The sequence below is a fragment of the Rhinolophus ferrumequinum genome, chromosome 23, assembly GCF_004115265.2.
Source record: "Rhinolophus ferrumequinum isolate MPI-CBG mRhiFer1 chromosome 23, mRhiFer1_v1.p, whole genome shotgun sequence".
In the NCBI taxonomy this organism is placed as follows: domain Eukaryota; kingdom Metazoa; phylum Chordata; class Mammalia; order Chiroptera; family Rhinolophidae; genus Rhinolophus; species Rhinolophus ferrumequinum.
Window position 1 is genome coordinate 237,994 of NC_046306.1, and position 20,931 is coordinate 258,924.

General features: G+C 54.7%; 1 protein-coding gene across 3 annotated transcripts in view; it reads right to left on the minus strand.

Moving 5' to 3' along the window:
- Positions 1 to 3,850: 3,850 nt before the first annotated feature.
- DNAJC5 (DnaJ heat shock protein family (Hsp40) member C5) overlaps positions 3,851 to 20,931 on the minus strand; it is a 31,296-nt gene continuing 14,215 nt past the window's right edge. For 2 of the 3 annotated variants that reach the window (XM_033094307.1, XM_033094308.1), the window contains exons 2-5: positions 9,365 to 9,482; positions 8,370 to 8,583; positions 7,664 to 7,835; positions 3,851 to 7,216 (exon numbers count right to left, since the gene is read on the minus strand). In XM_033094307.1, coding sequence (XP_032950198.1) covers positions 7,113 to 7,216; positions 7,664 to 7,835; positions 8,370 to 8,583; positions 9,365 to 9,471 — 597 coding nt within the window. In that variant the 5' untranslated portion in view covers positions 9,472 to 9,482 and the 3' untranslated portion in view covers positions 3,851 to 7,112. Of the gene's footprint in view, positions 7,217 to 7,507; positions 7,583 to 7,663; positions 7,836 to 8,369; positions 8,584 to 9,364; positions 9,483 to 20,931 lie in introns of all 3 variants that reach the window. The other variant, XR_004421771.1, reaches the window with a different exon arrangement.

The following is a 20,931-nucleotide window of genomic DNA, read 5'->3' on the forward strand; positions in this document are numbered from 1 at the left end:
AGAGAGGGGCGCTGTGAAGATGGGGCCGCAGCTGGGAGGGGGAGAGGTGGGTGGGATGCAGACCTGGAGCCCCCTCCCCGTACTTGCCCGGAAGCTCCTGTGACTTAGGCTGAGGGTCTCCGAGGGGAACCCGTCCGCTTAGCGCTCCACCACCTGCCCCTGGGCAGCACCTCCAGGACTGTCCAACCTGAGAATGGTGTCTCCAGGGTCAATCTCAGGTTCGTCAGCCCGTGAGGTGTTCCCCCTTCCCCAGCAGTGGCAGCCACAGGGCGAGTGGGAAGGGAAGCCTGAGGCATTCCTTCTGGGCCAGAGGATGGGGTCCAGACCCAGCATCAGGCACGTGTTTGTCACGCTGACTCAGTAGCTCACGCGTGCGCACTGCACATGTTAGCAGTAGGGTCTGGAGGGCTGGATGGACCTGGGGAAGGACCCAGCCCTCGAGGTGCCTCGCTGGGGCCACCTGGAGTCAGGGGGCATCCCACGAGGCGCCTGGATTCCTGGGCCCTGGCCCAGGCATGTGGCTGGAGGCTGGGGCTTTCAGGCTGTCCAAGGTCAAGTTGAGAGTTTGAGGGGAGCAGGAGTGGAGGGGCAGAGGGTTCTGAGGTGATGGGAATCGGGCAGCGGGTGGATTTGGGCTGTGCTTGGGTTAGAGGGTGGGAATGGGGCAATTCACACACAGGTTGCAGGGACCCATGTCTGTGACCCCACAGGATGGAGCCCTGAGGAGGGACTCCAGCGGTGACATCTGCTGGGCTGACCACCTTGTGTGTGGGAATTGGTCCAGGCGTGGGTCCCCTGGCTCATCTGGTCACCGACAGGTCTCCAGGTGGGGGCCAAGAATGGCCCTGGGGCCACATGGCTGGGGGTGGGATGGGCTCTGGCTCGGACCCTCCGGCATGTGTGTCCCTGACCAAGCTAGCTGGGGGATATGGAGGGGACTTCTGGGGTGGAGGGAGACACTGGAGAAAGTGTCCCTGCCATTCCCCGAGTTCTGGGGAATCCGCAGCTGAAATGGGGTGCCCGGCAGGATTCGATCTGGGTGGGAGCAGGGGGTCCCTCTGAAGCAGGGTGTTCACCACTCCTCTGGGAGTTGGAGTTGGGGGGAGCGGGGGCGCGGGCTGGGGATAGGCGACCCCACCACCAGAACCTGAAGGCGCCGGGTCTCCCGCTGTGGTGATGCTGCACGCACCTGACGTTGACCCGGGGCGAGGGGCCCAGGGCACTGCAGCTGCCGCCCGGCTGGCCGCCTCCAGACCCCGCGGCCCGCGCGCCCTCGGGAGCCAGGTCGCATGCTGACGTTATTGAGCGAGTTGTCCTTATGGCCTTGGCGCCCTGGGTCCCCAGGCCCCTGCCTGTCCCCACCGCGGTGACACATGACTGCGACGGCTACTTGCCGGTCGTCCCCTGCAGCTTTTTGAATAAACTGCTCATGTGGTGACGCCAGTTGGCGTAGTCCGCGGGGGACAGGCGGGACATCTGATGCCGGACCTGGGGCGCTGTTTCTGGAAGGCCCTTCCCGGTGGTTTGTCCCAGGAAGCACCCGCGGACCAGTCACCTGGGGTCTCAGCGCGGGAGAGCCCCCGCGACGCGGGGCGGGGGTGGGGAGCCGGCTCCGGGCAGGCCCCGCGCCTCCAGGCAGACCACGCCCCGTGCGCCCTAACGCTAGTTCCCGGTCGCGCTCTGGCCGGCGGTGGGGCGCCAGGCGGACCTTGGGAATGCCCCGAAGCGCTCTTCAGCCGGGGCCGCGGCCCTGGACACTGTGCGGGGGGGTGGCCCGCCGTTAACTTGGGTTCTCTGTAAGGACCCCACGTGGGAAACACTGAGGATAAGCGTCGTCCTCCCTAACTAAGCCGATCAAGAACACACAATAAGGAAAAGCGTCTGAGGACGCGAAGCCTGGGAGCGAGGAGGGGAGGGGCCTGCGAGCCGCGGGAAGACCCCAAGGCCTCGCTGCCGGGCAGTTCCGGGCCCCCGGGCGACCAGCGGCTTCAGCTCAGTGCAGCGCGCATGCGCGCCGGGGGGTGGGGCGCTCGGCGTCCAGAGGGAAAACCGAAAACCCCGGGTCCCCCACCAGCAAGGCCGGCAGGACTCGCGGTCCCGTCCCAGGTGGTGTGGGCGCTGTGCGGGCACGCGCAGTAGACCTACACGTAGTCACCTGGATCCACGAGAAAACACACTGAAGGGAGACACCCATCCGTAGGTGGCGTTAGGGCCATGTGACATTTTAAAACTCAATGACCGGGCGGCCCCAGTGGCTCAGGTGGTGGGAGCGCTCCTGTCGCTGAGCTCGCTGGTTCTATTCACACGAGTCATTGAGCTGCGCCCCCTACAGCTAAGATTGTGAACAACGGCTGGACCTCGAGCTGGGCTGCGGGAGCGGCCGCCGCACCGCGGAGACCGTCAGCGCGGGAAGCGCAAGGCTCATACCACCAGCATCCGCCAGGGAGCCGCGACCTACACAACTAGACTGAGAAACAATGGCTTCAACCGGGAGTTGGCGTGGGAGGAGGGGAAAAGAAAAAAAAAAAGCCTTTTAAAAAACACAAACCTCAATGACATGTATTCACAGATGCTGACTCCGGGAGGCAGGGCTTAAAACCCCAGAAGGCTAGTGGCCACGCTGGGGGGGAAAATGGGCTGGGAGAGAGGCACAAGGGGTTTGTGGTCCTTTGCCCCTTAATGAAAATCTTAAACCAAACTCTTGATTTCTTACGTCCACATTGTTTCAAGGTATGTGTTACATTGCTTAGTATTTTTATGCTGCCTTAATTTTTGCAGAGTATTTTTACGCTGCCCTGAGTTACCACCAAGGTCACAGAGGGAAGACCTGGCACCTCTGAGGCATCGGTGTGAAGGGACGTTCACCTAATCGGAGCGGAAGGGGACGCGTGTGGCCTGGGTTTCTGGAGGCAGCTGCTGCCAACAACCCACGGGCCTGCTGGTTCAGGGTGGCCTCTCTGTCCTCATGCCAGGGTCCTGATGCCCGAGCCTCACATCAGTGCCAGCAGCACTGGCAGGGCAGCAGCACTGGGAGCACACCGAGAGCATGACTGGACGCAAGCCCCCGGGGCACACACACCTTCCTCCAAAACACAGGCACAAAGGTGGGGCACTGGGCTCCCCCTGCCATCAGGTGGCAGGGGAGGGACCCCTGGGGACTGACTGCTGCTGGGCCAGGTAGGAGGCTGAGCCCTACCCGGGAGATGGCCTTCGCAGTGCTGGGTCACCACCAGCTTGGAGATGACCCAGAAAGGCGGACGTGGTGTCCAGGTACGAGGATGCCCTGGGTGGGACAGGCAGGGGACGAGCCCGGGAAGCCTGCCCTGAGCAGTCAGGATGAGAGGTTGACACGGATGGAGATGCCCAACAGTCAAAGGAGAGAGAGCACAGGCCCAGTCGTGACAGCCACTGTCCTGAAAGCACCGCGGTCACTGTCCTGGGAGGGGAGGGGCTGGCCGGCCTGCACCAGGCGTCCTCTGCCACCCCACCCCCGGCCCCGGCCTTATAGTGCCGGCTGATGGGCCTGCTGTCCAGACATCAGCAGCCTGGCTCCTCAGGCTGGACGGTCACTACCCAGCAGCAGGAAGGAGGGTGCTACTGTCTGGGGGGAGGGGCAGTGCTGTTGGCCACCGCCTTGCCTGGACATGTCCCAGGAGGGCTGCAGACCCCACAGACTGAGCTGCCCTTGGCTTACGGGTTTCACAGCTCACACGTTCCTTCTTCACTCCTGTTAGTATTGAGAAAACGAGGGGAGGGGCGTCTGTCCACACTTGGAGCAGGCAGGTGGGAGTGGGGTTCCAGCCCCTCAGTGTGAGACCTGCAGGGATCGTGAAGTAAGACACACACCTGGTCCGCAGTGAAAACATTTATTTTACAAGTTATCTTTAAGTCAACATTCAGACATACAAGACGGAGGTCACCATGGGAAACCACCGTCACCGCCAGCCTGCCCTTCGGTGCGCATGTGGGCGGTCGGGTTCCAGTCACAGGACAAAACCGGGCATGGACGACGGCTTTCCATGCATTTACACTTAAGTTCTTAAAAACAATGCAAATATACTTCACTGTCAACTGCCTCCCTCGCTTAGAGCGAAACACAACCGTACTTCCCAGTGAAACCGTCTACCAAAAGATGCCACCAGCAGGACCCACCCTCAGGCCGACCGATGTGTGGCCAGGACAGAGACCCATTTAGAATGCAGCTTTGTCACTGATTGTACCCGATGCTTACAAAGTTGGTTTAAAGTTTCAAGGGAGGAAAGGGTTTCCAGCCACCTCCTAGATGTCACATGGGGACACTCACCACCCCGGCAGCTCTGGTACCCGACCCTGGCAGGGGCGTTCCCTACAGTGCCCTCAGGCGCCAGGCCCAGCCATCCGAACAAACCAGGCACACAGCAGGGTCCGCTTTCCCTTCCGTGCTCCCAGTGAAGGTCTCAGGGACCCCGCTCCTGCCCAGCTCGTCCGCCAAGGAGCCAGAGGCCATTGTGGGGCCCGCGCGCACACACACGCACACACGGGACACTCACGGCTGCAGCCACAGCACACGCCCCACGGTGCTTGTAAGGGCTGTAAAATGGAGCTTCACCAATTCCACAGGAGGATGGGTCACAACCAAAGTAACAAAAACGAAACGTCAGTCCTGTGTCACGTGGGTTCACAGCTCAGAACATGGGAAAGGAATGAGGTCCCTGGCAGGACGTGCCGAGAGCCAGGGAAGGACAGAAACGGCCCCCAGCGCTGCCCGCCTGCCGGTGCCTGGGCGTGCGCCCCAACCGCCTGGACAGCGAGGAAGGCGCAACACACTGAGGGCCACATCAGACGCAATTTGAAACGCGAAGGAAGCTGAAAGGAAGACGGGAGCACATCACTGAGCAGAAGCAAACCTACCTGCAGCGGCCATCGCCTGCCCTGCGCCACACATGGCCAGTGCTGCCTGGCTCGTAGGCACACTGGTCTGGTGCCCGGCAAGCCCTGCCCTTGGCAAAACGGGCGGGCTTCCTCATGTACCGACACCAGCACTGGCCACGTGGCCCCGACTCTGGGGAGCCCCAAGTGAAGCTGAGCCCCCCTTCAGCACACCAACGGGGGTGCGTCCCCAGACTCACCTCTGCTTAGCAGGGAAACTGACCACGCGAGAGAAGGAAATGCGCCTAGGGGTCTGGTCCTGAAGCAGGATGGGGGCCTGACACTGATCCCAGTGAAACCGCGAAGGGTTCTGGGGTACCAGGCCGTCACCCTGGTCCTCACAACGACCTCCTGTTCATAAACTCCATGAGACCTGCCCTAGGGGAGCCCGTGTGTCTAGGAAAAGATCAACAGCTTCTGTAACTGGAAGACGCCCAGCGACACGTGACGGGTCTTGGCTGGGCCTTGGCTGGGCTGAGGCCAGGCCCAGGGACAGCACAGCCACTGCAAGATTGAAGCTGGGTTCTTGGCCATTCTGGGGAAAAAGAACTCATTTCCTAAGGTATTCCCACAAACATCACAAAGGTTGCCTACGGCCTACAGCTCAGGCTGAATCCCGCAGCTGCCATGCTGGGTGGCAGAGACAACGCCCCCGTCTCGTCTCCAACCTTGTGCCAAACAATGAATTTCATATCCTTTTATGAGTCCTGATGTCAGCAAATCGTTTCTAATTTCGCATCACAGCGCACAGCTCCCCTCTCACCGAATGTCTCCAGGATCCTTTTCACGGGCAGAAAACAAACCCAGCGGGACCAAACAGCCTGCAAGAGCACTCGGCCGGGCGCACTGCTTTCAGAGCGTCCGTTCTGTCCTGACCTTGCTGTGTCGTGAAGCCACATCCTGGCCACGCGAGCCTGCCCTCCGCACGGCCCTGGGTGAGCAGGCAAGGGCAGCGGGTGAGAACAGTGGCTTCAGGAACGTGTTTTGGTCCCTCTGAGCCAGGGAGCTGCCCCCACGCAGCTTCTCCAGCTCGTCCTTTTCTCCTGGAAACCCAGGGACACTCAGCAGCAGCCATTAGGTTTGTGCTGCAGAAACCAGGCCCACTTGGGCCGCTCGGGTCCCCAGTGGCTGGCCTGGGTCCAGCAGGGCTGCACCACATGCAGTCTGCTGGCACAGGCACATCATAACCCACGTTTCTTCAGTCCCCGCAGCAGGGACACCCCCTACAAGGTCTGGGACACAGTCGAGACAGATGACTTCAGCAGTTCACAGAAGGTGCTGCTCGCGACAGTGGTGAGGGGTCCGTGGTCTGGCTGCTGGCTAACAAGCCCAAGGGCACTAGGGCTCCCTGGACCCAACCCCGCTAGGCCAGAGTGTGCCCTTGGTCGTTCTGGTCCTCCCCCAGGGACCTGAGGGCCCAGCTCTGCCAGAAGCATCCACGAGGCCGAAGGGAGCATCTGAAGGAAGGGGGTGGGCAGGAGCTTCGGGGGGCCGAGAGGGCGGCCGTGCAGCCGTGCAGCACCAGCAACCTGGACCCCCAGCCCCTCTGACTATGACTAATTGGGCCGCTGCTACTGCTTGTGGTTCTGAGGTCCAGAAGAGATTACAAAGAGGCCACGTGGGCTTGAAGGAATGTGGAGGGTGATGCAGAGAAGGGGGGCCCTATCTGTCCAGCTCGTGGCCTGAGGGACCACTTGAAGGACAGGAGCTGTGGGTCCCTGGGACGTGGGGACTCAGGCCAGACACAGGCAGAGCATGTGGTCTCAGCAAACTCACCCGCGGGAAGAACCCCGCCACACGGCCACGCACACGAGACGAACAGGTCCTGTGCAAACTGTCCTTGCTGCCAACCCCGGGCGCTGGGGGGGCCGTGCCCGTGGCCACACTGCAGGGACGGCCCCCACTGCGGCCCCAGGGATACCGGGGAGGGGCAGCCTTGGGGGCTCCAGCGTCTGGCCAGGGTGGCCACACTGCACCCTGCTCGCAGCACAGACAGACATGGAGCGTAACCCAGTACATGCTTAGAAAGGAGACACAGAAGACGACGACGTAGCTAAACGGCTGTAAATACGGCATGCTACGCGCTTCACGTGGCGGGGGACGGGGGACCCGGCGCAGTGGCCCCCCCACGCTGGGACTACAGTTCATGATCCTAAGGTGACGTGGCCGGTGCGGGCGTCTCCCCGTCACGGCTGCTCCTGGGTTTAATTGAACCCGTCGGTGTGGTAGCTGGGGTGGGAGTCGGCCGTGAGCTGGGTGGTCTCTGTGGCAGACGCTGGCTGTATGACAATCGGCGTGTCTGTGGCCTCTGAAAAGCAACCACACGCGTGTTCATTGGACGAGGACGGCAGCCTCGCCGTCCGGCCCCTGACAGCACGTCCTCCGGTGACAACGCTCCGTCGCCTGGTTGCTCTACTGGGCCAGAGGTCACGGGACAAGCGCTCGGAGGGGAGAGGCTGTGCGCTGACCTCCACCCAGCACGCCTTCCTGTCAGTCACCTCGGGTCACCGCCAGCCCGCGGCCCCGCCCCCCGCCTCGGTCCCTCGGAACTACTGCTACCACAGTGAAGGCGGGGACGGCCCTGTGCGTCTGCTTTTACCTCCAGTGTCCACGTTCACACCTCAACAGTCCCAGCTGCCACCACACACACTCCCGGCACAGTGTCAGTGCCCTCCTGTTTGACAAGACAGGTGGACACCATTGAGGGCCCGCGCCGGCGGCGCCCCACGCACGACGCGGCCCGGCTCGCACTCACCGCGCTCGTCCGACTGCAGCTGTGCCTCCAGGTCCTCAGGGGACACGTAGAAGTCGCCGTCCTCGGCCTCCGGCGCCCTGGGCTTGCAGCGCCCGCAGCAGCAGTTGAAGCAGCAGCACAAGCAGCAGCAGCAGTAGCAGCAGGTCAGCAGCCCGCACACGACAAACAGGGCCTGGGGGAGAGGAGGCTGGGTGGCGGCTCCGCGGGACAGCAGCGGCTAGCCGACCGCACTGGGTACAGGGAGGGCAGCGCACGCGCCACCAGAGGCGGAAGGACAACAGCTTAGAAAGGCAGGGTGGGCTTCCTAAGCCCAGCGCCGTGCCAGCGGGCACAGCCTCAGCCTGACATGGGGTGGGCGCATAACATAAAGGAGGAATGGTGGAAAATAAAAGAAAACAAGGCAATACGGCAAAGGCTTCTCAGGTGAGACTTCCAATGAGTGTTCCCAGCAATGGAACAAAACACCCCCACGGCGCCAGGCTGCGTCCTCGCTCTCCCTTCTGGAGACCTTACGGTGACTCAGCGTGAGAACGGTGCTGACACGCTGGCACTGTGCACTGGGTGTGTTACGGGCAGGCAGCCGAAACCTCTGCCCACACGACACAGGACGAGGACAAAGGCCGCCCTGGCCCAGAGCCAGGGCTCGGGAGTGTGGCGCACGGCCTGGGACGGCCCCCGTGAGAGCCCTAGACGCCGCAGCGCTCACCTTGGCCCACCAACTGGACAGCACGAAGTAGGTGTTGACGTTCTCCTCCCCAAACTGCTCGGCCACGTACAGCCCCAGCGAGCCGTACTTGTCGTAGATGTTCCTCTTGGTGGCGTCCGTCAGGATGGCGTGGGCGTTGTTGATCTCCTTGAACTTGTCCGCGGCCTCGGGATTGTCGGGGTTCTTGTCAGGGTGATACTTCAAGGCAAGTTTCCTGCAAAGCAAAGCCATGCCGTGGCCTCGTCTTCACGTCCGTCCACTGGACAGAGGCCAGCGCAGACACGAGTGCTCAGTACCAGCACACTCCACAGCTTTCCACAGAATTCCAGAATGTCAGGGTCAAAGGAAATCTCTGCAGTCATGTCAGGGCACAGCTCCCCGCCCATCCATCCACAGGGGAGACGCCAGCGCAGCCCAGCCGGCAGCGGGTCACCGGGAGCTTCCCACAGCTCCGGGCAAACCCGAGCGCCGGCCTCTAGTGTCTGGCCTGGCGGCTGACTGCACATGACCTAATGAAGCAAAAAGCAAGGTGGAGGCACTAGAACGCCAGAACGTGTGTTTGTCCGTCCGCAGTGCGGAGTTTGTCAGTCCACAGCGCAGAGAACACAGAGGAAATCCAGCTGAGGTGTCTGGACTAGTGACGGTGCGTCTCTTACAGCTCAGGCAATGGAACCCCACGTAAGGGGCACGTCCCTCAAGTTCAGTGGGAAGGCGACAGCACTGCCACTGCCGCAACGCCCTGCAGCCCACTGCCCAGCTCACACCTATTCCCCACAGAGCTGTCCACTCCAGGGCACACAGTCTGTAGCAACTACAAAGTGCTATTTGCTGTTGCCAAGAAAACAGGAATATAAGTAAGAGGTTTAAGCTACAGAGGAACACGCCACACATGCCAAGATGCAACATTCCAGTGAAATGCAGTCAGTGGTTCTTGGTCAGTGCAAAGCAAACCACACGGGGTGCGACAGGCCCCCGGCAGGGGCGCGGCCTCTTACCGGTAGGACTTTTTGATGTCGTCTGAGGTCGCATTCTTGTCCAGCCCGAGCACATGGTACAGTGACTCCCCTGAGGTAGACAGGGAGCGCTGTCTCTGGTCCGCCATGGCAGGCTGATCTACAAGGGAAGCAAAGGAAACACCAAAAAGTGCAGGTAAAATCTGCAGCCACAGAGCTGACAGGCTTCACTTCATGCGACGGTTCAAAGCACAAAGTCACAGGGCTGTTCATGGGACCATAATGTAGAGACGGGGCACCCAGAGCACCCACATGTGAGGCAGGGCGCCACTGTGCACGTGGCCTGCCCCAAAGAGGCTGTAAAAATTACGTGCACTTACTGTCATCCCTATGGCGGCCTCCAGCTAAAAAGCGATGAGAGAAATGAAGAGATTGTCAGAATGGATAAATACGCAAGACCCGACCATATGCTATCTGCAAGAGACACACTTTAGACAGAGCCTGAGAACACAGGAAGACAGAATTAAAGAGAGACATAGACAAGCCTCACAGCTACGAAAATCTTAATACCCCTCTCAGAAATTAACACCCCCCCCAAAAAAAATAGACCAGGACAAACACTGACAATCTGAAGAACACAATCAACCGTGACCTGACCGATACTAACAACGACATCCGACATCTTAAAAATCACCAAGACAAACCACACAGTGAACCTTAAGACAAGTTTCAATACATTTAAATGGTTCGAAATCATACAGTATGTTCCCCGCCCGACCTTAACAGAATTAGGTTAGAAACCCAACAAACAGTACGGTAGCTAGGAAAACCTCAAGTATTTAATATTAAACAACACACTTCCAAGTGACACGTAGCTCAAAGAAGAAATCACAAGGGGAATTAGAAAATATTTTAAATTAAATAACAACAAAACACAACATATTAATCAAGACCTGCAGTCTAAGCTCATAATGCTATAAAGCAGCAGGGAAAACCCAAAAGAAATGAAAGGAAGGAAATAATAAACAGCAGAAATCAACAAAATAGAGAACAGACTGTAACAAAGCCATAGGTTGGTTCTTTGAAAACAACAAAATTGATAAATAACTGGCCAGACTGATAAAGGGAAAAAAAGGAACAAAACTTTAGCAGCATAAGGAAAGAAAGAGGGCTCCTTGCTAGACCCTGCAGGCATGAAGACAGTAAGAGAAGATGATGGACAACTTGACGCCAAGAAATCAGACCAAATGAACAGATACCTTGAATAACACAATTTACCAGAAACGAACACAGGATCAAACAGAAAATCTCAGCAGCCCTACGGTCATTAACAACCGAATCAGGAATAGAAAACTCCAAGCCCAGAAGGTTTTTCTACTGAATAATATCAAGGAAAAGTGACATCAATGTTAGACAAACTTTTTCAAAAACAAAGAAGGGACTTTTACCAACTTGTTTTTGGAGCCAGTATATCCCTAACTCAAACCTGACAAAGACATTATCAAAATAAATCCCTCACAAACATCAATGCAAAAATACTTAACAAAATATTAGCAAATGGAATTTAACACGATACAAAAAGTTATATAAATCATGACCCAGCAGAAATTATCCCAGGAATGCAAGCTTGATTTAACATTTCAAAACAATCAATGTAATTCACTATTTTAATAGAACCAGTGAGATAAACCACATGGTCACCTCAAAGATTCATAAAAGCATTTGGTAAAATCCAACACCAAGTCATGATTTTAAGAATTCTCAGCATACTGGGGATAAAAGGCAACTCTCAGTCTGAAAAGGGCAGCTAACCAAACACCTACAGCTAATACGCATGTGCTCAGTCGGGAAACTCTGGATGCTGTTTTCTCTTAAGGCCAGACTATGACGAGGACGCCCACTCTTGGCACCTCCACTCAACACTGTTCCTGGACTCCTGAAAATGCAACAAAGACTAAAAAGACCCGCTTCCGGTCCAGATGGCAGAGATTTTAAACAAACACAGACATAAACGTGTCCCTATTCAGATGACTTGGTTGTGTACCTAGAAAATCCTAAGGAACCTACAAAAAAAACAACTAGAATACGTCACAGGACACAAGTGTAATATTTAAAACAACCTATTTTTCTTTGATAGCAGTAAAACAACTGGAAAATTTTATTACAGAAGTCGCCCCATCTTGATCTCACTTTCCACGGTTCCAGTCAACCGCAGTCCAAAAATGTTACACAGAAAATTCCAGAAACAAACAATTCATAAGTGTTCAATTGCGTGCCCTTCTGAGTAGCGTGACGAAATCTCACGCCGTCCCACTCCGACCCGCAGGACGTGCATCATCCCTTTGTTCAAAGCATCGCGCTGCCTCTGCTCCCGTCCATTAGTCACTCAGCCGTCTCGGTGATCAGACGGCCTGTCCCAGGATTGCTTGTGTTCAGGACCCCCTCATTTTACTTCACAGTGGCCCCAAAGCCATGCACATACCTTTAATTACAGCACATTGTTATAACTGCTCTGCTTTATTTTTAGTTACTGTTGTTAACCCCTTACGGGACCTACTTTATAAGTTAAACTTCATCACAGGTGTGTATGTACAGGAAAAACAAAGTATGTATATAGAGCATTCGGTGCCGTCCACCATGTCAGGTAGCCACTGGGGGTCTTGGACGTGACCTCCATGCATAAGGAGGGGCTACTGTATATATAAATTTCATCCACAGCAGCATCCAAAGCCATAATATTATTTAGGAGTAAAACTTAACAAAAGATGTACGAGACCACACATTGAAAACTATGTGCTGCGGAGAGAAATGAAAGGTCTAAGAAGGAAGCGAGATTCACCAGACTCATGGATTAGGAGACTCAGATGGTTGCGATCCAATTCTCTCCAAATTAACCTACAGATTCAATGTAAGCTTCAGGCGTTTTTGTAGAAAAATGACAAACTGGCTTCAAAATTTGTAGGGCAATACAACGGGCTTCCATTAGCCCAGTAAAGTTAATAAAAGAACAAAGCTGGAGGACTTGTCCCACCTGACTTCAAGACACACCGTCAGCCTGTGCTGTTTGGTCCTGATGAAAAGGCAGACACAGAACGAGGGGCACACGCCTGTTACATACACCTGAAAGGGGCCTTGGAGCCACAACACATGAAAACATACACAACTCAATTATTAAGACAAAAAACCCCGAATTTAGAAACATGGGCAAAAGATGTGGACGCTTCAAAAGCTATCTAGATGGTCAATAGTACATGAGAAGATGTTCGTCATCATTTAAAAATGCAAATAAAATGAGACACTATTACACGTCTCCTAGAAGAGCTGGTAGCAAAGAGATGGATCATAGCAAGTGCGGGTGAGGATGGGAACCAACACGAAGTCTCCCAGCTGCGGAGAACGTGAAACGGGGCAACCCTTTTAGAAAACCGTTTGCTGGGACTTAAAAGTTAAACACCACACGACCCAGCAATTAATCCCACTGCTGCGCATGGCGCTCACCTGCAATAATGAGAACTTACGTCCACACCCAGACTTGTACACAAATGTTCGGAACAGTTTTATTCACAGCAGTCGAGTCTGCAAAGAACCCGAATGTCCACCAACAAGTGAGGGGCTGCACCAAAGGGGACGAGCTCGGCACAAAGAGCACACGCTACCGCCACACACGCCACGGCGGCGCCCACAGCACCTGCCCAGTGCAGGGGCCAGGCCTCCCTCAGGAACACGGACACGTGCTTACACGAGCTCCGTCCTGCCCGCAAACACAAAGCAACCCCCAGAAGGCAGATGGATGGGTGCTGAGTGTGCGGCAGAGAACACCTGGATTACCAAGGGCCCAAGGAAACTCTGGGAACTGTTTGGCACACACCTGCCATGCGGGACCCAGCAGTTCCACTCCCAGGTAATTTATCCAAGAGAAAATAAAATATGTTCATACAAAAACCTGTACACAAACGTTCACAGCAGCTTCATTTGTAATAGCCCCAAACTGGAATCAGTCTGGATGCCATCAACTGAATGGTACACATATACCACTTAATACTATGCATATCACACAGAACAACGTGGATGAGTATGGAGGGAATTATACTCAGCAGATAAAATCCAATCCCAAAGGGCAATATGGCGTAGTTCCACTTATGTAACGTTTTTGAAATGATCAAATTCTAGAACTAGAAGACAGATTAGACTGGTGGTTGCCAGGGGCGAGCGATGGGAGGTGAGTGTGACTACAAAAGGATATCACGAGGGTCCCTGTGTGGTTGGAAATGCTCAGTATGGTGACTATAGTGGTGAACACACAAACCAGCGTGCGTGCACGCATGCGTGTACACACACACACACATACACACGTAAAAGACAACTGGGGAAATCGGAGAAGACCAGCCGATCGATTCACACCAGCATCCTGGCTGTGAGATTAAACTAGTTTTGCAGAATGTCACCACTGGGGGAACCAGGCACTGTCTGTGTACTTTCTTACAACTACATGTGAACCTGTAATTATCCCAATTAAAATAGAAATTAACAGCTAATTACTGGACCAATTCAAGGTTACTTGGTCAGTTTAGACCATGAAAATAAGTCTGAACTACAGATAACGCAACACATTGGGATCAGCAGCAAAGGCCAGATGTAAAGTCACTAGCGACACCAAAAGGCACACAGTCTAAAGTTGTGACTAGCTACAGGAGCTTTCCCATTGCTTCACGGCTGCCTTTCCAGGAAGCACGTGGGGTAGAGCGGCGTGGTCATGGCCCTCGGAGGGAGGCTCCAGATCTGCAACGCTGTCTGCATCTGTGCGAGGAGCGGTGGGCGGGCCCAGGCCCGGGAAGGCCCAGCTGCATCAGTCACTGGCAGCCGGCACGGCACGCCGGGGGCAGCCATCTGAAAGACGGGGCATGGACGTAACTTTTACATTCATCACTGACCTAATATCTACGTGGGATTATAGGCAACTACGTAAAAACAAGGCGATGTGTTCATAATCACCAAAACTCAGAAGCAACCAAGACGTCCTTCAGTAGGTGAATGATAAACTGTGTCCATCCAGACAGTGGAATGTTACTCAGCCCTAACAAGAAATGAGCCGCCGGGCCATGAAAAGACACGGAGGAACCTTAAACGCATGTGACTAAGCGAGAGAAGCCAATCTGAAAAGGCTGCACCCTGTGTGATTCCAACTACACGACCTCCTGGAAAAGGTACAACTATGGGGACAGTGATTGACAGATCACGGGTCGCCAGGGCTTAGGGGAGAGGGAAGGATTAATGGACAGGACACAGAGGAGTTTTAGGGCAGTGAAACTATTTCGTATGACACTAGAATGGTGAGTACCTGTGATCATACATTGTCCAAACCCACAGAACGTGCGACACCAAGAGGGACGCTCCTGCGAACTATGGCCTTGGTTAGTAACAATGTATCAACACTGCATCACTGATCATAACAACGTACTAATGCAAGATGTTAGTCAGTAATGGGCGAAACTCTGGGGTGGGGGACTACATGGGAACTCGTATACATTCCACGCAATTTTTCTGTAAACCTAGGACTGCTCTACAAAATTGTCTACCAATTAAAAAACAAAATACAAAAAACAGCTGGTGACCCCAGAGGAAAAGTGGCAAACAAACTTCTGAAAGCCTCAGAGACGGAAGTGGTGCAGAAAAGGAGCGTGAAAGGGTGAGAATCCCTGGAGACAGCCGCTGGGCAGCAAGGCCTGAACTGAGCAGATGGGCGCAAGCGTGGGGCTGAAGTGGCTGGAGGCCGAAGCAGGGACCACACGTTCAGGAAGGATCTTAGGAGAACCAGCACAGAGAAAAGAGGAAATCTGTCCAGCAGGAGTTGGAAAGGCAAAGAACACAGCCAACTAAGAAAACCAGTCAATTCAAACCAAAACAAGAGCTGAGAGAAGAGTCAAGTGTGCAAACTGAGGCCCCGTCAAGCACCAAGGTCACACTTGAACATTCCGGTCAAACCTGAGAACTTCCCCAAACCAAAAAACGTTTCAAATTCTAAACAGAAAAGATTTTCAGCCTAGAGTTCTATTATCGACCTCGTGTAACGCTGACAGGACACATAAACGCGAGAGCTTAGGGAAAGGGCTGACAGCCAATCTAAGGAGGGGGAGCTCAAGACAGAGGAGAACACGTGGTAAGAGCGCTGGTGGCTGCCGGGCGGGGGGGGTGGTCCACACTTCTGCAGAGGCCCACGCCTTTCTCCACACCCAATCACAACCCACACTGCAGATGGGACAGATGACAGGACGCTCGCAGCAGACAGCAGGATGTGCCGGGGCCCCAACTCCCTCCAGTGCCCACCTTGGCCGCTGGACTGGGTCCCTGCGTGTGGCAGTCCACAGGGGTCAGGCCCACCCCCTACCTCAGGACACAGGTACGACGGCAATATCACAGGTGAAGAGACGAAGCACAGACAGGTGAAGTCAGGACCTGAACCCAAACAGCCCAGGGACACCAGCCAGGTAAGTCGCTGGGTAGTGATGTGTGGCTGGGGGCAGGAAACTACGAAGTCGCATGACCACGAGAGTTGATGGAGGTGAAGGTTCTAGGCCCCGTTCTGAAAGCCTGGCTGTGACCTTGAGCATGTCCTTCCTCACCTGCCGATGGAGAGGAGAACACTCACCCCTGGGGCTGGGCTGGCACAGAGTCAGAGACCCGTGGGATGCAGCAGCCATTCTGCGGGTGGTGACCCGCAGGCCTGGCCAGCGCCCCACCAGCAGGTGTCGCCCCGTTTCATCCATGACAGAGCACCACAGAGGTGCATGCTCAGCTGCCGCCCACTAGGCTGGTGTTTCGCCCCTCAGGAGCTATTATGGACCAGTACAAACTGGACGAAGCACTTTCTATGCTCAGACACTCGGGCCTACTACATAGTGGGCTACGGGACCCCACCCACAGACAATGTCTGCTCTATAAGGGACCGACCTAAGACATCTAGAAGCAGCCGGCCACGTCACCTGCCTGACAACGACGGCCGGCAGACATGGGAATCTAAATGGCGATGCAGCAGAAGCTGGGTGAGTGCGCCCGCCCCACGTCACGGTGCTGGCAGCCACCACCACGCCCTCCTCTCAGGCCGCCCGAGAAGAACCACCACACACTGGCCTGGCTCCGGATAAGGCCTGTCTTGGTTCACAGCCAGCTTCTTAGCAGGTACGGATCACAGACCTGCAAAACCTTAGAAATAAGTTTCTTAGCTTCAGTGACTTGCCAGCCACACCCTGAAGGCTAATACTTGCTTAATGAAGACGTAGCTCCTCAAATCCAGAGGCGCGAACACCGAGGTATCGCCCCAAGTCACTTGTGCGTGGCGTCCCCTGCCCAAACTGAGCAGGTTGAGCCTGTCACACTCAGCGCCAGGACGCAGCGAGGGACGTTCAAATACCTGTGACTCAGGAATGTCACAACTAGGAAAGTTCCCCACAGACAGAGGAGCACACAAACGTTCCCGTGGATGTGAGAGCTTATGGAACCAGAGCTTCTAGAAAAAACCGACCTGGTGCTACAATCCAGCCAGTGAAGATGCGAATCGAAAGGAGGCGTGACATGGAAACCAGGGTAACAGGGCCGCAGGCAGGCGTGAGCCCCCAGGGACGCCAGAACCAGGCTGAAGGACTGTGGGAGCTCTGGCGACAAAGCCCAAAGCAAAGGTCACAAACCTGGAAGGACACAGGAAGTGGGGGTGTGCAGAGTCCCCATCGCCCAGCAGGTGGTGATCCTGAGACCGGGGACCAACGGCCTCCCTCAATAAGGGTGGAGGTTTGCTTGTGGCGAGAGCAGCAATTCCGTCCTGTCACCTCGACAGAAACTTCTGTTTGCCAAATTCAAGGGAAATGAAACAAATGTTCCTCTTTAAAATACTGCACGAAGGTGACTGGGGGGAAGTATCTGGCCATCTGGTTGTTTCTGGCAGGGACCAGGGACCAGAGGGGAAAAGACTTCCTCTTTGTTGAACATCATTTCTTTACCTGTTTCTATGCCATTCCTTGATTTTTCAAATCACGGTCTTCTCTATGCTTTTCTGTACTGCTAGAATTTTTATAAATTTATGTATCATTTTGATAAAACCACAAAGTTGTCATTCTGAGACAGTGAGCGGCCACAAGGCCCCTTCTACCTGTGTGTCCAGGTGTGTGCACCCTCCCCAGAGGCTCCTTTTACAATGAGTCACTTCCTAGATGGCTTTCGTGAGCAGCTAGCCTGTACCCACACTGAGAAAGAACCCCAGCCTACCTGGCCACCAATGTCCATGCAGCCCAGGGTCTGGAGCTCAGCCCTGCATGCTCACTTGCCAGCAAGCAGTCCCTTGTCATCAGAACTCCAGAGAAGGCTGTTCATTTGGAGTATGCCTGTTTCGGCCACTGGCCCATCAAAAGGACCTAGATGGAGGGTCCAGTAAACCCGGGTCTGGCAGCCCCAAATTCTTCTAAGCATCAGCAAACATCCTAACGTGGCCTTCCTCCCAATCTAATTCCAAAAGTGTTTGGACTTTTCCGAGTGAGAGACCAACCCTCATTATATTTTAATGAAACAACTGACACATTTACTTACCAAAGCCAAGTACATCAATACAAGAAAAGAGCAGGATGGATACAGCAGTCGGCACAAACTTTACCACTTGGTTTATTTACTTTGGTGCCATTCTCCAAAGGGCTATTTACTCTAGAGCAGGCGCTGGCCAGCTCTCGGTACCGGGCAAGACAGTAAGTACTTCAGTCTTGTGGGCCCTACAGTCTGTTGCCTGTCCCCAGCCCCCACCTCTGCCTGTGGACCATGGAAGTGCCCAACATGTAAGAGAACGGGGCATAGCTCTGATCCAATACAACCGGACCCAATTCCAGGAGCAGGCACGGCACCGAGAGGTCACACAGTGGTTCTCCTGGGAATATGTCAGAAGTTGGGTCTCACAGGCGCTCATGTACACTTATGTACGATGAACAGGAAGGCGTACAATGTGACTTGCTTACTCCTTAAAATTAACTTTGCACAAATACAAAACAAACATGCAGGCACACACTGAGGGACGTAAGGAAGAGATGTTCTGAATATACATTTTTCATCAAGACGGCAAAATTCAAAGCAATGTGTTGCCACACAGAACAATGAGGCCAGAGAGCAGCAAGGGCACCGCTGTTCACATAAAAACCTCTGGGAAAGCTGTGTGACAGGTGATGGCATTTTTCATAGACACCATCCGAGAGTGCTCAGCGTTACTCCTCACCAGTTAGCTCACTCTTTAAATTCCTGGCAGTGTACCTGAAAAGGTAGCATACAGCAAGCGGAGAAATTTAAGCCGGAAGACAAATTCAAATGCCACGGAACAGATACCACTGCAAAGAAACTCAGTGGTGTCACACCGCCATCTGAGGACCCTCTCTGGGGGGGCTGTGAGCTCCCGCCTCACCCAGCAGGGCCCCAGACTGCCTGACAGCACAGCAGTGAAGGCCACCACAGCTCACACCAGACACACATCACAACACATTCCGAGGCTTCAAACTGGCATGGTAACGAGATTATCATGTGTGGGAACGATGACCCTTATCTGCAAGCCGAAGGTCACAGAAACAAGGTCCCCTGTTCTGCACGTTGCTCCAGGGCTCAGGGGACAGTCCGCTGACTTACCTACTCCCGTGACCACCAGGAACCACGGGTCACAGCACAGCGACTGTGCAACACTGTCCCTAAGGGACCGTGGGGATGAAGACGATCCCCCCGCTTTGCTGGGGCTTCAGGGGCTGTAACTTCATTCATAAGACACAGTCTTCCCACGTGGCATCTGTCATTTCTCCGCCAGGCGCTGGGAGCTCTGTGGTGAGCAGCACAGCCAACCCCTGACAAAGGGAGGAGGGCCTGGTGGGGGACATGAAACCAGGCGAAGAGAGCCCCAAAGACTTACTTTGATGGGAACAGGCCAAGAGGCAGTTTGTTCATGGCTTACGGTCACTCTGGCTGCAGGTACAGGACGCATGTGAAGAAAATCACACCAGGCGCAGCAGACTCTAACTGCTGAAAACCAAAGACCAAGAGAAAATCCTGACAACAGAGAAACGGACGTGTCCCACGGGGACCGTCATTTTCACCACGCTCTCCTCATCGGAGGTCACGGAAGGCAGGGAGCACGTCTTTAAAGAGCTGAAATAGAAAAACCTGTCAAACCAGAATTCTACTTCCGGAAAACACATCCCTCAGAAACAATGGAGAAACAGAACATTTCCAGATAAACAGGAACTAACACAACCCTCACAAAGACCTAAAACACAAGCAATGCCAAGAGTTACCTGGGCTGGAGGGAAACGATAGCAGACAGAAACTGGCACCTTCAGGAAAGAAAAGACCGTGGAAACGGTAGGCGCCTCGGGAAAGGGTACCTTTCCTCCTTTTGATTTCAATTGTGGAAAGGCAAAGCGACGGCCCCTGGCTTGTGGGTCTGTAACGCAGGGAAGACCAGACACCCGGGGCGTCTGTGGGAAAGGAGAGCGGGCGGCAGGGCCCGGCGTGGCTTGAGGTCCCACCTCCGATGGGGTGCTGCCATCTTAGCTCGAGGGCAGGAGGCCGGGCAGGAGGGTCCACGCTGCACGGGACACTCCTCACCGTGCACAGGGTAACACACCAGCACAAGCAGAAACGCTAGACAAAAAACGATCCCATGTGTGTGAAGACGAGGCGGAGGAAAAGGACTGTCGTGATGAGGCAGTGAGGAGCCTGCAGGGTGACAGAGACGCGGTCACACCTTCACAAGGACACACACACCACAAGTGGGCGGTTCAGTCAGATCTGTGCGCTGCCCTGTGCACCAGTCCTACTCACTGAAAAGAAGGCGGCTGTCACCCTCAGGTTACGCGCACAGAGCGGGTCTGCAGGACAGGCCGCCTGCCTGGGGCCACACTGCCACCAGGACACAGCCACCGCCATGCTCAGCACAGGCTGTCACGCTAAGCTAAACACTGGCCTTCTAAGAAAAAGAAGAGCTGCTACGAACACTATTCAAATGGCTATTTTATATGTCGAGTCAGAGATGAAACAAATGCCGTCCAAGCACAGAAATTACTACATTTCCACGCTCTCCCCAGTTAGCATTCTCGTTAGAAACTAACCGTCGCAGGCAGTACGCACTTTTACCGTTATGCTCAGCTGGAATTGTCTTGTAACTGAAGACAGATTTAAATCACAAGGAAGGTCAAGTGAGAGAGACAGTGAAGAAGAGAAAGGAATAATAAAGTTTTGTGAGGTTTTTAAATCATTAAAGTCAACTCCTGAAGTTATCATCTTCTTAATACTTTATTTTCCTAATTTTCTGAAATGAACAGATATACCTTAATGATTAGAAGAAATAAACATTTTTGCAATGCAGGAAAAAAAGATCATCTGAAAAATATGACCCTACAAACTGTAGGTTGAAGAAATATCTGGTGACTGTTCTAACCCCCCGGTGCAGGCTTCTTTCATTTTCTTGTCATCTGCTTTCTTCAGTTTCCCCAACACCTGGAACCGCGGGCACCGGCTCCCAGCTGCGCAGGCCCCAGGGAGTGCGGGGGACCCGGCCGTGCCCTGTACCCGCCTGCAGCCCCGGGCGGCCCAGCGCTCCT